Source organism: Elephas maximus, chromosome 3, assembly GCF_024166365.1.
Source record: "Elephas maximus indicus isolate mEleMax1 chromosome 3, mEleMax1 primary haplotype, whole genome shotgun sequence".
In the NCBI taxonomy this organism is placed as follows: domain Eukaryota; kingdom Metazoa; phylum Chordata; class Mammalia; order Proboscidea; family Elephantidae; genus Elephas; species Elephas maximus.
In genome coordinates, this window is record NC_064821.1 from 147,516,199 (window position 1) to 147,534,483 (window position 18,285).

An 18,285-nucleotide genomic window follows, 5' to 3' on the forward strand; every position below is an offset into this window, starting at 1 on the left:
CTGCTAAACTTTTTTGGTTAGCAGCCTGAGCTCTTATTCACAGCACCACCAAAACACAGTTTATAATAACGTGCATTAATAATAAATAAACGGACTGAAATCCTAAGGTACTCTCTTATGCTCAAATATCTTAGACTGAGCATTAAATTTTCCTTATTCCATAGCTGTTGGCACTGTTGGACATCAGGCATGTGAGCCAATGACAATTTTTCCATATTAAAGATTTACAAACCGTAATTTTTCTTCTGGGCTGAATTAAGACTAAAAGCCAAGGGTGACTTTTACTGAAAATCAGGTTCCTAATAATACTGTATTACTGGGGCTCCTGAACAGCTTTACTGGGGCAAAGAATTCTCTAACCACCATCTTTTTTAACAATAAAAAACTTCTCCCAGAAGTAACTGTCCTTGATAAATCCTAATTCCTATGAATTTATCATTATAAAAAAATTTTACACATAAATATGGTTTAAGTAAAAGAATAAAAGTACTGTTTATGAAAGTTATTAGCTTCTGTAAACACTATGGATATGCCTTACTAAAATCATAAAACCTTGAATAAGTATGTTAAAAAGTAATATTTTAATTCCTACATCAATAATCTGTAAGTTATAATCTCTTAGGGTCTATTCAGCCTACATACCTCACAGAAAACTATCTAGACACACTTATGTTTGTAGTGAGAGAGGTTATAAAGGAATAAGGTACAAAATCTACTATCCCAAAAAAGTTTATTATATAATGTAACCAAAAAAGACAAATGAACAAAGTAGTAGACATTTATTTTTGGTGGTCAAGACTCCATTATTATGGATCTTTCCAGAAAAAGTAATGCTCACTTTCAAGTGAGCCCAATGGGTGGAAAATAATTAGAAATTACAAACTAACAAAAGGATAGGTTAAGACAGAATAAATAAGAGAAAAATAAGGCTAACTTAAGTCAAAACCAAAAACCCATGCCGTCGAGTCGATTCCAACTCACAGCGACCCTATAGGACAGAGTAGAACTGCCGCATAGAGTTTCCAAGGAGCACCTGGCGGATTCGAACTGCCGACCTTTTGGTTAGCAGCCGTAGTACTTAACCAGTACACCACCAGGGTGTCCAACTCTATGGAGCAGTTCTATTCTGTCCTATAGGGTCTCTATGAGTCGGAATCAACTTGACGGCAAGAGGTAACTTAAGTCAAGGAGAGATAAAAGAGGATTTCATAACAGTGGACCAAAAGTACAGAAATCAGAGAAACTGCTCCCAGTGGAGAAGAAGACAAAACAAGAATCACAAGATATCTATGGTAATGTGTAAGGAATAAAGTCATGAAGTAAAAAACCTGAACAGGCAGGAGTGCATCTGGGGTTCAAATAAGACTTTCCAAATGAAACCAAGATAAGAGCAAAAAAGAAAGAAGCTTTTCGAGACTCTAAAGTTAAATATATTAAATCCAAACATAGGGACTTAAAAGGAAGAGCTTTTGAATTAAAAGGAAAGCAATAGCTTTAGTGCCATGACCGATGACACAGTGAGTAACACCACAGACCATAATCAAGATCTATGTACTCCGTATATCTGTGCATTCAGGCATCTTCTCGCTATGCTTAAGCTATTTGTGCACCTGTATTGTTTGATGTATTCTGCTTCTGCAAAGACAGGAGTGAGGAAAAGTGGGAAGACGGGCCAAGATACAGAGGCACTCTTCAATGGAGAAGTCTCATGTTCCTTTCTACCCTTGGTTAGTAGCAGAAAAGGTGCTACTGAAAATCTACCGTGATGGGGTTCTGAGATCTTTTTTATCCCTGAAATCATTTGGGGCAGCTACCTACTTTGTTAACGAACCACGGTAGTAACTGGAGCAACTAGAGCTAAGTGAGGGGGGGAAAAAAACCCTTTTGTGACACTTGGAGCCATTTAATATTTACCAACGATATTTACATTTTCTGTACTTCTGTTGTGTTTCTTGACTTTAAAAAAATATAATAATGATGCACTATTCATTGTTAAGAGCTTGGCTGTTAACCAAAAGGTCAGCATTTCGAATCCACCAGCTGCTCTGTGGAAACCCTATGGGGCAGCTGTACTCTGTCCTATAGGGTTGCTATGAATCAGAATCCACTTGATGGCAATGGGTTTGGTTTTGGTTTTTTTGGTATCTTCCTGTAGAGTCAAAACTATACTAAAAGGTTTTTTTTTTTTTTTAAACAGACATATTTCCATGTTCAAATAAGTCATTCTAAACTAGAGATTCCAATTACCTACATCTTCCATGGTTTTTTTGTGCAAATTTTTTTTATATATATACCCTCTCCTCACTTATCGGCTGTCTCGTTATCCGACTTTTCACATTTACAGTGTAAAAAATCCATTATCTGACTATTTTGCACATTAACCACATACAGTTGGCAGTAACAAATGCCGAGGTGCAAGGTGAGAGTAACACTGGCTATGATGGTTATGGTTATGTTTCAGCCTGGCTGGATGACGATTCTCAGTGGTTTGACAGTTACAATGTAATGATTTAATATGGCAGTTATATAACGCTGTAGTCATCTTCTTTTTTTGTGATCTGATGTGGCCATCCTCCATCTTCTCATCATGCCAATTTTCACATAATGACCCATTCTTTGGAACCTAACCATGTCGATAAGTGAGGAGCGGGTGTAATTGTATCTGAAATTTTAAAATCTTGTCAACTAGAAAAATAGATTTGTTTCAATTTGTTCTTAAAGTTCTTAAAGCAATTCTGTGGATTCAGAAACTAAGTCAAGCCTTAAAAATATTTTCGGTATTTGGACAGTTTTTCGATCTGCAGTTTGAAAGTAAGTAAAGCTTTTATGTGACCATTTAACAACTTACTTCAAAATTAAGGTCCCGAATCAAGATGTCTCCATTTGGCGTTGCTAAAGGAACATGATCAAACCTACAGAGAAAGTAACAGAGAACAGTTTTACATTAAACTCTAAGCAAATGTAAGATAAAAGAGAAAGGCTGTAATAAAGTTAGACAAATGTTTGCTAACTTTTGTTAAAAGTCTTAACTTTTTCAGCACATACTTTATGATGTTATCTGCGTTGATGATATCTCCAGCACCAGGTACCAAGGGAATGACTTGTGGTCCTTCAGTACCTTAAATGGAAATAAGTATTAAAGCATCATATAGGCCAGTGAGGACTTAAAATTGTGGCCTAATACATTCATATTTACCCCTTTCCTCTTGCGAGACCATTGTACGTTCATATTTGCCATGATTTAAATCCTTTAGTACTTGCATTAATTCTGTAATCCGAGCAGTAAAACTAAAATTTAAAAAAAAGAAGACCATAATCAAAACTCCACAGAGTATCATATCTTTAATTTCATACAAACCTAACTGAAGTTTCTAAAATCATGTTTTAGTTTAAATGAAATAACCTACAGTAAATCTTATAAGGATAAGTATTAATAATAGTATGCACACATTTTGCTCATTATGTTCCGGTAGAAAAACAGGACTATGCGGATAAAGAAAGATTTCACAGGATCTTTACCTAACAGATGCTTCATTTTAGGCATGTCAAGTATGTTGTTTGCTGTGGGATTTTTAGGAAGTTTCTAATGGATACTACTAAAGGATGAGTGCACTCCCTAGACCCAGGGAGTATAAACCCTGAGTTCTTGCTGGAATGATCTATAAAAACCCATTGCCGTTGAGCTGATTTCGACTTACAGCGACCTATTGGTCAGAGTAGAACTGCCCCATAGGGTTTCCAAGGAGCGCCTGGTGGATTTGAACTGCCAACCTTTGGTAGCAGCCATAGCACTTTAACCACTATGCCACCAGGGTTTCTGGAGTGATCTACAGAGCTATGTATATTTTGGCCTTCCAATCTAAGGAAGGCATTTATTACTTGTATGCCAAATGTATGCTGCTTTTCTGCAAACACGTAAGAATTTGAAGGACTCTTCTTTTTCTTGGTCTAAAGAGGGGGAAAGATGAAGAGTTCTTAGATTTAGAATTCACTGTGGCAATAGAGAGAAATCAAAACTAATGTCAAGAGGTTGCTGAGTATAAGAATGAGATGATGGTCAAAGAGAAAGCAATCTGCAGCAAAGAAGAAAAAAAGGATTTTTTGTGAATAACAGGTAGAAAATCTTCTAAAGGAACAGAAGCAGCCCATATGCCGTGAGCTAAAGTAACGGCAGACAGGAAGAATGTGAGCACCCTCAACAGAAAGAAGGTCCCCATGGTAATTTACGGTCGCACAGTGGGTAAGTGCTACAGCTGCTAACCAAAAGGTCGGCAGTTTGAACCCACCAGACGCTCCTTGGAAACTCTGTGGGGCAGTTCTACTCTGTCCTGTAGGGTCACTATGAGTCGGAATCAACTCGATGGCAATGGGTTTTGGTTTTTTTTTGTATATATTGCCATGAAGATCTTAAATGCCAGGAAGGAATAAAGAAGTAAGAGAAAATATAAAGATGACTCACAGGTCTGGGAGAGATCTTAGGTCATCAAGTTTCTTCAGGTAACAGAGTACTTGAAATTTATGGTGCTTTTTACATTATGGCTTTTTTAATACCATACGACACCCTTTATATTAGAGCTTGAAATACTGAAATATTTAATTCTATTGTATGGTCTAAGAACAATTTTACTACCAGACAATATGACCATATTTACAATTGTATCCACAGATTCCACAAGTTAAGTATCACTGACTTTCTTTTTCATTGAAATCAATTTCATATTTGTTTATTTGATTTGCTAGGTTGCTAGTATCAAAAAAAAAATTTTTTTTTTTTTTTTTTTAGTATCAAAATGCTAAGAAAAAAATTTATGGTGGGGGAAGAAAGTTCCAATGAGAAAATTCTATTCCTTAATTTACGGTGAATTAAGAAAAGACTGTCATTTTTCAGCATTTCCTAACTTATCAAATACCAGTGTCCATGGAACAAACACCTTGAAAGCCACTCAAAACAGCTGTGTTAAGAAAACATGAAAAGTTCACTGTCAGAGAAAATCTTTCCTTAGTTTTCTATCAAAACCAGTTTCCTGGAGTAGGAAATGGGGCTTCACTTGCCCCCTTGTCTTAACCTCAACTGGGCACCATCATTAAAGATAACATCTAAAAAACTATCCTCTATAATTACTCATCTTACCCAGCCAATCTAGTCATCTCACGACCAGCCAAAACTATTCGACCCAGAGCTTGAGACATTCGTAAAAGCATTCTTCCACTTTGGTAGTAATCCTTCGATAGAAAGAAATAATTAGTTTTCACTTACATTTCTAAGATTAAGAACAATGTACAAGACTTTCTTTTTTTATTTTTGAAATTTCCGTTTACTAATTATCACTGGATCCCTGCTGGTGCAGTGGTTAAGAGCTTTGCTGCCAACCAAAAAGTCGGCAGTTCAAATCCACCAGCTGCTTCTTGGAAACCTTATGGGGCCATTCTACTCTGTCCTATAGAGTCACTATGAGTCAGAATCGACTTGATGGCAACGGGTTTGGCTTTTGGTTTGGTTAATGATCATAATTACTATAATTATTTTACCTCCAGAAGTTCTGAATTTGTACTCTTGAGATGTCGAGGATGAGACAAATCTAGGAAAGGACGACTGACAACTAGGTAACCAACTACAGTGGCAAAGTCTGAAACAAAAGTTAAGATTTACAACATTAACAATATTTTACTTTTTTCACAAATCTCATCCCACCATCTCTTTTAAACATACTTACATTTGGCAATTATGTTATCAATGAAGCCCATAGAGAACCGAAACAAAATGAAATTATGGAGGTGCTCCACCTGGCAGAAAGGAAAACCAAAGAATGTATGCTTTATATGTATTTAAAATAAATGAATCTACAAGGATAAAACAAACTGTGTTATTCATTTATTCAACAAATACTGAGTGCCTACAATTTCTGATTATATTGTGTATCACATTTCATTGAGCACAATGCTGAGCAGATGCCACACAATCATGCCATGACTTGATAAAAACCATTTTTATGCAAACAGAGTAGAAATTACATAAAGAATTTTAATAATGTGGCGTATGTAGCAGTACAATGCTACTGTATTCACAAGACTGTCAGAGACATAATCCCAAAACGAATCAACAACCAAAGAAGAATGGATGGATGAGTGAACTGTGTAAGGCACTAAATGTCCAGACTGGTGCTCAGTGTACCCGGTCCATGCTTTCTCTAAGAATTAAGTTACACCCAATCTGAACGGAATGCCAGTGCTAATAGTGAATAGCCTAAGCCTGAAGCTTTAATCTGAGCCTACGTTATCTCAAAAATACAAGTCTAAAAATATTTCTTATTCTCAAATGTTCCATCTACCAGATCTGGCAACGGACTCCAATCTCATCTGCTCCTGCTGTACTCCTTTCCCACTGAGCTACACAAACACTGCTCTTCAAAACAGGCTCTGCCTTAAGCTTTCCTCTTGTTGCTGCCCTCTGCCAGAAATACTTTCTTCTAGATGTTTGCATTTTGTGACTAACTCCCTCATGTCAGGTGGGTTTCTGCTTAAATGGCACCTCTTTAAGCAAGGCCTCTTGACCATCCTATATAAAACAGCAGCCCCTGTCATACTCAATTCCTTTATCCTGTTTTATTTCTGGTCACAGAATTTATTACTACCTGAAATTATATAAAATATCCAGTTGTTTACACATTTGTTGTGTCCTCCACCAAAATGTGGGCTTCTTGAGTACCAGGGAGCTTGTTCTTACTATTCCCTGCATCTAAAACAGTATCTGGAACGTTTATCCAATAAGTACCACGTGTCTGGCACTGTGCTCCATGTTGGAGATACAACAATGAATAGAACACACAAAGTCCCTGAGCTCCTGGAGCTTACATTCCAATGAAAGAAGCAGACTAGTAAACAAACAGATAATTGTAGACTGAAATATATGCTTTTAAAGAAGCTTGATTAACAGTGAATAACTGGCAGAGGGTGTTCCAGATAGACTAATCAGAGAAGGCAAGGCCTCAAAGAGGTGTTAACATTTGGGCTGAAACCTAAAAGATGAGAATAAGCAAGCCATGTGAAGAACAAGCTGGTAAACACCACTGTTCTGGAAAATTATCTTAAATGCATTTATCAGTGAGCACTTTAAAAATTGGAGAGTTTAGTCATGGTAAATATCATCAAGGCAAAAATCTAATTCCTGAAATAATTTAAAATGACTACTTTTTATATCTTTTTTAATCATCTAAAATCTGTACTTAATTTCACAAACTTCCACTAAAATGTAAGCTTCCTGAAGACAGGACTTTGTCTGTCATTTTTAATCACTTTTATCACTAGCACCTAAAACAAGCACTGGCATTAGCTGGCACACAATATCTTTTGACTGAATAATCAATAAAATTACTTGGATTCAAATTTTCTAAGTGGAAAGTAAATAAACAATGAAGTATAGTTTTCACAAGAAACAATTTTTATATGCTAAGCCAGGATCAAACAACAGTCCACAACCTAAATCCAGCCTGCTAGTTTTGTGAACGCAGTTTTCCCGGCACACAGCCACGCCCATTCATGCGCATGTATCCACGGCTACTTCCGCATGGCAGAGCTGAGCGCCTGCAACAGAGACTGCACCGGCTGCAAAGTCGAGAGTGTGTGCTATCTGGTTCCTGACAGAAAAAGTCTGCCAACTTTGCTCTAAATAGTAATCTTCATTGTAGTACTGAAAATGTTAAAAGAGCAAATTCTTTGTGGGAATCACTAAATTTGTAACTAAGACTCCTAAGCAATCTCTTTAAACATACATTGAAGATTATTTTAATCAATCTACCTATTTAATATAATTGGATACCTTAATATATTAATATGATAATTTTTAATCACGTATTTTTAATTAAAAATACAGCACAAAAATCCTTTATAACTATTTAAAAACAAATGTATTACAAACATGTATGTCTACATAGGCTACAAAAATCTTTCTGTAAATATGTGAGTCTCAAGTATGTCATCTTACCAGTTTTCGGAAGACTGAGTAGATTGTCTGCTTTTCTCTTTTATTCCCATTGTAAAAGGCAATTTCTTCACTATTAAAGAAAATAATTTAGCAATTAATTTTAATGTTACTTTAGCTCAAAAAAATAATTGCAATGCAGTATTTGATGACAGAATGCTTGTTTTAAATGGACATTTTGTGACTAAGAGTTTAACTGCCAGGCCTTACAAACATAAAATTGAATTATTTTTTATGAACTACAAAACACACATTTCTACTTGGATAAAGTCTGATATTACAGATTTCCTATTTGTCTGTACTCTGGAGAGTCAATGAAATCTTACTCTTTGATTATGGCGGCTTGATCAGTGAGCTGAGTGTCCTAGGACTAGAAATCAAACTAGTTACACAGTTGCAAAGTCCATTATTATAAACAGATCTTACACTCACACTGTTTTGTTGGGGAGAAGAGGGAGGAGAGAGTCTACTGTCTTAAAATGTTACATAATTAGTGTAAAATGTGAATGCACCTAAGAAAATTACACTGTTCCCTCCCTTTAATTTAGAGAGAAATGGGGAAGAAAGGGAAATAATTTTTCTATCTGGTTTAATTAATGCTATACTAACATTTAAGTTTGAGATATTATACTCAGGCTCACTGTATTTATTTGTAATCTCTGACGCACACTTTAAAAGAAATAAATTTTCCTCAAAAAAATTCTACAGATATAATTTCTCTCTGTTGAGACAATTATGGCTAACAGAAGAGACTCTCCTAAGTCAAACAAAGTTAATTTGAAGGAGGAAAGAACTTTTCAAAGTGCATCTCCCTACTTAAACGAAATACTCTACAATAAATGAGCTACATTACTAAACACCTACACTAAGTGCTAAGAGCCATGTTAGATACTTTACATATACTACCTTTAATCCTAGCATCATTGCTGTTGGATAGGAATGTTAGACAGATTTAATGAGGCCAGTCTGCCTGATTCCTGGGGGGTAATCTCTGCCTCTGTCCCCTCCTCCCCTGAATGGCCATGGTCTGTACACGAGATCCTGCTCCTAGCGCAGCAGATCAGAGTACAGAGGTGTGCACCTGACCTGACCATAGGCTGGACAGCAACCTATGTCACATGTAGCCTGGCTGGAAGAGATATGCTAGGCTAATTCACAGGAATTTGAAATAAGACCCAGTTGTCATGATATATATGGAGATAGGACTGGGACAGCCATTATAGATTATAAGTTGAAGTACAAACACAGATAGGAGGGAGAGGATTAAAAAAAACATCTAGATGAAGACAGTAGTGATGCCATGGCATACAGCCTTTGAACATCAGACAGAAAAGTAGGCTAACTCCTGATAGCTTCACAGTGCCAGCTCCCAGGAGGCCTAGATGCGCAGTCATTCTTATTCTTGGAACCCCACCGTATCTACACAACAACCTCCCTTTTCTTGGGATGGCTTGAGTGGGTCTCTGTTGCTGGTAGCCACAAGAACCCTGACTAGAAAAAAGTACATTTTGTTGATAAAGAAAAAGATTCAGAGTGGTTAAGTATATGTGCAAAGGTCACACAAGTGAAGGAGTTGAAATTATATCTCAAATCTGACTCTAAAGCCTACAGTCTTTCTACTGTATCGGTATGATGTAAACCCTTCCCGCAGCACCTCTTACAGCAAAGTAAATTATTTACACTAGGAGTCTTGAGGACACAGCTGAAATAGCCTTCAACACTGAATATTTCTTTAAAGTTTTTTTTCCCTTAAAAGTTTATGTGAATTTTATATTCTACTCTGAAATTTTCTACTCCACATTTTTCATCATAAAAACAAGGTACCTCCCACTTCAACTCCTTCAAGTAAAACTGACTTTATATCAGGATGCGTCATGTTTATCCTGTGTTTCACATTTTCCTTGGTACAATGATACAGACCTTCAGGTATGAAAACTCCAGTTTAAGAAACAGTTTGACACCTATAATTATGTTTCTACTTTCTTCTTACCTCCTCTGCACATCTAATCCCATAGAGGAAGATGAGGTGAGGATTCTCCTTCCCCTGAACTGAGTCATTTTAGCCCTCATCTAAAACCTGAAAGGACAAGAACATCCTAGAATATCAATGCTTGCCTATCCAACATCCGTTCTCTCCCACATTCTTCTTCCTAGGAGAACCCCAATTTTTTAAAATTTATCTATTCTCTCCTGTGCACTCAAATGCTTCAGGAATGGCCTCAGGCCCACCAATAGGGTTCTCATTGGTCTATTTGGTCCAATAATGATTGCTTTAGGCATGGGCAACTGGTAATTCTGGCCAATGAGATGTGAGGTAAAGTCTGTTGTGGGGTTTCTGGGAAAGGCTTCTATGCTCTTTTAAAGAGACACCAGTAGAAAGATGTCCCTTTTGTTTCTGGGATTTTTTTTTTTTTGGTGGCGAGAGGTCTTGAGATCTGGAACTACTCTTACCATCTTGTGATCACAAGAAGAGTCAGCCTGAGGAGAGAGTCAACACACAAGGGAAAGAGAAAGGCAGAGCCAAGAGAACATCAAAAAACAAAGCCAGAGGCCTGATCAGCTGTACCTGGAACCACTTCCTCTTAAGAGTGCTTATATGAAGTAGCATCTTTACTGCTGAAACCATCTGAGTCAGTTTTCTGTTTCTTGCAGTCCAATGCATCCTACCTGACACTATCATTTACTTGGCAATCACTTCTCTACTCATCCCTCTATTCCTCTGCTCCCTCCCCACCCCAAGCACAAACTCCATGTAAAACTGGTACTATTTTAGCAATCCAAGGAAATACAGGAAGAGGAAACTGTTAAAAGAGTAATTTCCTAGGTAACTCTGTAACTATCTATGGAGCAGTCGTTTTCTTTACTCAGTGAGTATTAGAACCCTCAAAATGACTTAAGGTTGTAAGCAGATCAATATGACATTTGAGGGTGAGAAAATTTATTGAGCACCTGTTATATATCAAAAACTGTGCTAGAAGCTTTATATATATATATATATATATATATATACGTCACATTTAATCCTTACAATAACCCTATATTATCTACGTATTACAAATAAGTGAGGCTATGAATAACTTGCTGAAAGCCAAGTGATATCTAATAGATAAATGAAGAAGGTAGCTTTTTGAAACTATCCTGGCTAGATTCGAAGCCCACAGTCTCTCTTCCTGTTTTAGATTGTTTAACTATCTGGAAAATAGGTAGAGACAAATAAAATGAGGCTGAATTACTGAGTATTCCAAACAGTTTCAAAATAAAAATATTTATGAATAAATTGAGACATTTTCTTTGAAGAAGAAATATTGTAAGTAAATTTGAATTGTATTTTGACTATGTTTAAAACAAAATTAAAAGAAATTAAAAATATAGAAGATATAAAGAGGTGAATCAGGGATACTACACAGCAAACAAAAAAAAAGGGTTAGAAATGTGGAAGATTACTACTTTAGAAAACTAATATCTTTGGCAATGTATATTTTCAAAAAAGGCAAACACATACACACACTAAAAATATAGACTGTTACAGAAATAACAGATCAACTAGATAGACTTTTTAGAGTCAATTTATATGATATCAATATCCATAAAAATGAATTTTTAGCAAAGCTTTAATATATTTTTCCTCACCTGTTTGTGATGAGCCGAGAATTAACATATCTGTATTCTCCTTCATATTTCTGCTCAGTTATTGTCATCTTACCAATGGGTCTTCTAAGTCGAGTTAGGAATAGCCCAGAGATAATCAAGTAGGCCATCATGCTTGCTGGGCCCTATTTTTATTGGGAGAGAAAGATACACAAAGTTCAAGTATATCATAATAAGTTCACAAGATGCAAACATGTAAAATTTCTAATAATTAAACCCAATAACTTTGGAAGAAATTGCTCCTTTGATCAATTATTTTTCCTTGATTGTTTCTTTTCTGGAAAAAAAAAAAAAAAAAAAAAACCACATACTGGACCTCTATACTTTTACCAGTCATTGACCCCTTCTCAAACCACTGCGGCCCACAGCCTGGCTCTCCAGAATTTGCTCACCTAAAAATTCCTCATCACAGTCCTGGTCCTAACTTTTCTCTGGCATCTAACACTCTTCTGTTCCAAGATGTAACAATAGCCCTCAGACCTCTTTTTCACCTTCTCTTTCAATGTCTCTGAGGTTCCTTCTTTAAGCTTTCTTCTCATTCAAATTTTTATCTCCAGTCCCAACATCCTCATGAACCTAATTATTTCCAAATAATTACTATACATCTTTACCCGACTACTCTGTAGATGCCTCAAGCTGAAGTCCCTAAACAAGCTCTATCTGGCCTTCCCTTCTCATACATCTTGCTTCTTCCCTCTGTACCTTCTAACTTGATATGTGACATCACCATCCACTGACCATCTCAAAAGATAAGCTTCAAGCTTACCTTTCCAAGCTCATTGCGGGCCTTTCCTGCATTCCTGTATCAGGAATATTATCTGCCACACAGAATTGTTCCCTGAACATAACATTCAGTGAGGTTATTCTTCTGTCTGGCAAGCCTGCTTATCTAATGGTTATCTGTTTATCCTCAAAGCAGCTCAAGTATCACCTCCAATTCTTCAAGGCACTAAATACTTTACTCAAGCTTTTACTACTGGACTTTTATGACCGCCCTTACAATTGCTTGACTACGTACTTCTTTTACCACTATTCATCTTTTTACTCCTACTACCTAACAAAACGTGTGGCATATAATGTGTTTCAGACTTTTTTTTTTTTTTTAACTAAATATGACTGACGCAATGCATTTCACCAACTACTACAAGTACTGGAAAAAGAGATAAGTGAAACATGAACTCTACCTTCAAGATATACACCGTACAATAATGGAAATATATGGAGACATTATGGGATGTAATACGTACCATAAACATATTACAGCACAGAGACAAGAGAGACTAGGCCTACTCATTTTGTTATACTAAAAAAATCTACAAGAATGATTAAACCTGGATCACAGGATACCAAAGGGCTAGGAAGATAGACAAAAAAATTTCAAATAAAAAACTGCTTTTACCAGGGCTTCAGAAAGCAACAAAAACCACTATATAAATTACTTATTAATCAACTCAAAAATGTATATATGTACACACATACATATATGCATAAAACAGCCACACTATTACATGGTTCTAACAATGTTGTCGTTGTTAGGTGCTGTCAAGTCGGTTCCGACTCATTGCGACCCTATGCACAACAGAATGAAACACTGCGTCACTGTGTCAATCCACCTCGTTGAGGGTCTTCCTCTTTTCCACTGACCCTGTACTCTGCCAAGCATGAGGTCCTTCTCCAGGGACTGATCCCTCCTGACAACATGTGCAAAGTATGTAAGATGCAGTCTCATCATCCTTGCTTCTAAGGAGCATTCTGGCTGCACTTCTTCCAAGACAGATTTGTTCGTTCTTCTGGCAGTCCATGGTATATTCAATATTCTTTGCCAACACCACAATTCAAAGGTGTCAATTCTTCTTCGGTCTTCCTTATTCATTGTCCAGCTTTCACATGCATATGATGCGATTGAAAATACCATGGCTTGGGTCAGGCGCACCTTAGTCTTCAGGGTGACATCTTTGCTCTTCAACACTTTAAAGAGGTCCTTTGCAGCAGATTTGCCATATGCAATGCGTCTTTTGATCTCTTGACTGCTGCTTCCATGGCTGTTGATTGTGGATCCAAGTCAAATGAAATGCTTGACAACTTCAATCTTTTCTCCGTTTATCATGATGTTGCTCATTGGTCCAGTTGTGAGGATTTTTGTTTTCTTTATGTTGAGGTGCAATCCATACTGAAGACTGTAGTCTTTGATCTTCATTAGTAAGTGCTTCAAGTCCTCTTCACTTTCAGCAAGCAAGGTTGTGTCATCTGCATAATGCAGGTTGTTAATGAGTCTTCCTCCAATCCTGATGCCCCATTCTTCTTCATATAGTCAAGCTTGTCATATTATTTGGTCAGCACACAGATTAAATAGGTATGGTGAAAGAATACAACCCTGACACACACCTTTCCTGTTGATCTATGTAAAGGTTCCTCATGAGCACAATTAAGTGTTCTGAAATTACTGTTCTTCGCAATGTTCTCCATAGTTTGTTATGATCCCGGCAGTGGAATGCCTTTGCATAGTCAATAAAACACAGGTAAACATCCTTCTGGTATTCTCTGCTTTCAGCCAGGATCCATCTACAATCAGCAATGATATCCCTGGTTCCACGTCCTCTTCTGCAACCGGCCTGAATTTCTGGCAGTTCCCTGTCGATATACTGCTGCAGCCGTTTTTGAATGATCTTCAGCAAAATTTTGCTTGCGTGTGATATTAATGATATTTTTCTATAATTTCCACATTCGGTTGGATCATCCTTCTTGGGAATAGCCATAGACATGGATTTCTTCCAGTCAGTTGGCCTGGAAGCTGTCTTCCGTATTTCTTGGCGTAGACGAGTGAGCACCTCCAGTGCTGCATCTCTTTGTTGAAACATCTCAGTTGATATTCCATCAAGTCCTGGAGCCTTGGTTTTGGCCAGTGACTTCAGAGCAGCTTGGACTTCTTCCTTCAGTACCATTGGTTCCTGATCATATGCCGCCTCTTGAAATGGTTGAATATCGACTAATTCTTTTTGGTATAATGTCTCTGTGCATTCCTTCCGTCTTCTTTTGATGCTTCCTGCGTTGTTTAATATTTTCCCAATGGAATCCTTCACTACTGCAACTCGAGGCTTGAATTTTTTTCTTCAGTTCTTTCAGCTTGAGAATACCCACCACAAATATCAGAGAAATAGGGTGATAGGCTCATGGGACAGCCAATCATGTATAATATGATAATGTATTCTTCAAACTCTTATAGCATTCTAAAGGTATTCCTGATACTTTAACATTCTTATTAAATGGCTGTCTCCAAATCTCTTTTTAGACATTACAACAACAAGTACACTTATGTTCAATGTTGAGGAGCCCTGGTGGTGCAGTGGTTAAAGCACTTGGCTGTTAATGAAAGGTCAGTGGTTCAAACCCACTAGCCGCTCTATGGCAGAAAGATGTGGCGGTCTGCTTCTCTAAACATTACAGCCCTGGAAACCCTATGGGGGCGGTCCTACTCTGTCCTATAGGGTCACTATGAGTCAGAATCGACTCAATGGCGGTGCGACTTTTGGTTATGTTCAATGTTCTAAGCATTTCTGATTATTAACACTACAACATTTTCCAAGGATCTGACTTGAAGCAAATTAAAAAGCCAAATTGGAACACACTCACTCCTCTGTTATCAACATGGTCAGGTTCCAAAGACCAGGTCATTATGCAAAATATGGTGTTATGCAAAAATGGAGGATGACCACATCAGATCACAAAATGGAGGATGACTATATCATTACATAACTGCCAAACCACTGAGAATAATGGCCCAGCCAAGTTGACCCATAACATTAATCATTACAGCCACCCTTAGTCTTGCCTCGCACCTCCATGTTCATTACTGCCAGAAGTACACCGCTGATGCATAAAAGAGTCAGATAGCAGATTTTTTACTATTGTCATAAATCAGAAATGTCAGGTAACAAGGCAGTCAATAGGTGAGGAGTAGCTATACTTTTTTAAAATCTTCAATTTGTATTACTATCTTATGACCAGTCAGACTTTGTTGATATATCCTGTGAAAACACATTCTTTGAGAAACACAAAAATTCTTACAGAGCATCAAGCTATTCGTAACACAGTATTATAGTAATTTAAAAGATAAAATAAAAGTAACTCACCTGAACTCCGATTGCACTTGTTAATTTGAAGATATACAAAACTATGTCTAGAAATGGCTGTAAAATAAATATTAGAACACACAGAATTAAACTAAAAAACTAGATTGCCTAGACTGATAGCTAATATATGTTAAATCCAAAATGTTATTCAATATTTAACACACAATTATCAACATGCAGAGTTCCCACTGTATAAAGTACCAGAATAGCATTTCAATCCATGAATACATAAAAGACAGTTCTTGTTCTCAAGGAACTTAAAATGAGGGGAAAAATGCAAAACAGAATTTCAAATTCTCACGGAATCTAGACTTTCTGGAGCTATGGAGGCTAGATGAACCCCTGAAATTACTGCCCTGAGATAATCTTTAAATCTTAAACCCAAAATATCCCATGAAGTCTCAAAACAGAACAAAAGCTTAATTAGTAAAGAATGACTGCCTTGAGCACTGTGCTCTTTTAAAATCTATCTACGGTACATGGGATCAAACTGGCAACAGCAACTTGAAAGATAGGAAAGTCGGGTGCAGTGAGTTTGTTAAATGCAGAGGAACAATGCAGAAAAGAGGAGTGAAAGTGGCTGCGCAACTGGAAAAACATAATCAATGACACTGAATTGTACATGTTGAACTGGGGTATGCTCTGCTGTGTATATTCTCAACAATAAAAATAAATTATTTTTTAAAAAAGAAAATGGAGACAGCTTCAACAATGTCTACTGAATATTAAGTGGGAAAAATATTTATCATTTTTCATGAACTAAGATAGCTCTACTGTGATAATTAACCACAACTAAGTTAGTAATTTCTCAATATGGTATAAAGGCCCTGAAGAAAATAATGAGTTGTAACTGTAACCTCAAATCTGCCACCAGCTTTTCTGGTCTCTATGTATCATCACCTGTAAAATGAGAGGCTCTTCCTGCTCTAATATTGTTTGATTCCATTACTTTATGACAACATTTTCGTGTACTGTACTAATCAAGTGAGTCTGAGTCTAATCTTCTGATATAAAACTTCTAGAGCTAAAATAATCCACGAATGTACTGCTCTTCACATATGGAGACAACCGCACTGATGCAACATCAGTGCACATATTTTGAAGTGTTTTTCAAGAAACTCAAATTGTGTTTATTCACTTTGTCTATGTCTTTAGCCAAGTCCCTATTCTGACTAATATCTGTATCATTATTAGGACAGATGGCCTGGTTTATTAACTGGCTTGCACTAAGATGAACTTTTTTTTTTTTTGCTTTATAAATCATTAATAAGCTAGATATAAAATTCAAGTACATTTAAAAGTTATTGACAAAAATGACTCATAATTTAAGTCAGAGTTCAAACAATCAGATGTTTAAAACAGTAAGCACGCTGTGGTACGTGAACACCCCTACAATTAATTGATAATATTCTTCTCTATTACAGACTGACAAGGCTTGAGCTATAAACTTACTCAAGTGTCAAGATGTAAAGAATATGTAACAATGTCTACAGAATTATATGAAAAATTTTACATATACACCCTTCCCTACCCCCCAACACAGAACAAACTTAATGTGGTAATGAAAGCAGAGAAGAAAACAGAATTACTGAACTATTTCCACTTGTCAGAGTTTGTTTAGTTTGGGATCAGTTAGCAAAGGTTTCTGGAGAGCTAAACAAAGAACAAAGTTTGGAATGCAGTGAAAAGATATCTTAGCAGTGCGTGTGCAGCGGGGGAAGCTCTGTGGATACCTATCACTTTTCTAGAATTGTCCATTTCCCTCCATCTACATGGTTGTAATAGAAGCATTCCTATTTTTACAACGGGATCTAGCCCAGCGTACATAGCTTTTTGTCCTAAGACTGGATATCTCATTCAACTGTGGTCAGAGGTAAAGATAACATAATTGGTCCAAATAGAAACAAGCTCCTACTCCAGGCCAAGAATAGTCATGTAGTTTGAAGTGGGAAGTGGGGTGTCTTGGATGAAGAGCGGAGGAAATTCTGGGTGCCCACCACATGTGCTAGTCAATGCAGGAAGTAATGGCAAAGAAAATGGCTTAATGAGAAGACTACAGCAAGAGCTGCAAGAGTATTGGATAAGATGAGTAAGACAAGTAGAACTGAGGAAATTAATAGGAAGAAAGAAAACTGGTTAAGATCCACTATGAGAATCAAGAGCTTCTGCAATATTCAGAAAAGGAAGAAGAAAACCAGTAATTAGAAAACTTTTGAAATAAACTAGTAACTTGTGAAAATTTTTTGACTACTACTTAAATATCTATTAGAATTAGAGCTACAAAGGAAGAGAAATGAGAAGGCAGAAAGTCCTTATTTGTGCCTATTCCCAAGAAAGGTGATCCAACAAAATGCAGAAATTATCAAACAGTATCATTAATATCACACGTAAATAAAATTTTGCTGATGATCATTCAAAAGTGGTTGCAGCAGTGCATCGATGGAACTGTCAGAAATTCAACCCAGATTCAGAAGAGGATGTGGAACAAGGGATATCATCTGTTGATGTCAGATGGATCTTGGTTGAAAG

The 18,285-nt window shown here is 36.8% G+C and overlaps 1 protein-coding gene across 1 annotated transcript in view; it reads right to left on the reverse strand.

The window, feature by feature from the left end:
- The window catches only part of ABCD3 (ATP binding cassette subfamily D member 3), a 106,047-nt gene that overhangs the window by 22,603 nt on the left and 65,159 nt on the right, over positions 1 to 18,285 (reverse strand). Inside the window, exons 8-16 of the mRNA XM_049879707.1 lie at positions 15,757 to 15,813; positions 11,609 to 11,751; positions 7,982 to 8,051; positions 5,715 to 5,784; positions 5,530 to 5,627; positions 5,132 to 5,223; positions 3,197 to 3,288; positions 3,046 to 3,118; positions 2,849 to 2,912 (exon numbers count right to left, since the gene is read on the reverse strand). Of these exons, the coding sequence (XP_049735664.1) occupies positions 2,849 to 2,912; positions 3,046 to 3,118; positions 3,197 to 3,288; positions 5,132 to 5,223; positions 5,530 to 5,627; positions 5,715 to 5,784; positions 7,982 to 8,051; positions 11,609 to 11,751; positions 15,757 to 15,813 (759 nt within the window). The remainder of the gene's footprint in view (positions 1 to 2,848; positions 2,913 to 3,045; positions 3,119 to 3,196; positions 3,289 to 5,131; positions 5,224 to 5,529; positions 5,628 to 5,714; positions 5,785 to 7,981; positions 8,052 to 11,608; positions 11,752 to 15,756; positions 15,814 to 18,285) is intronic.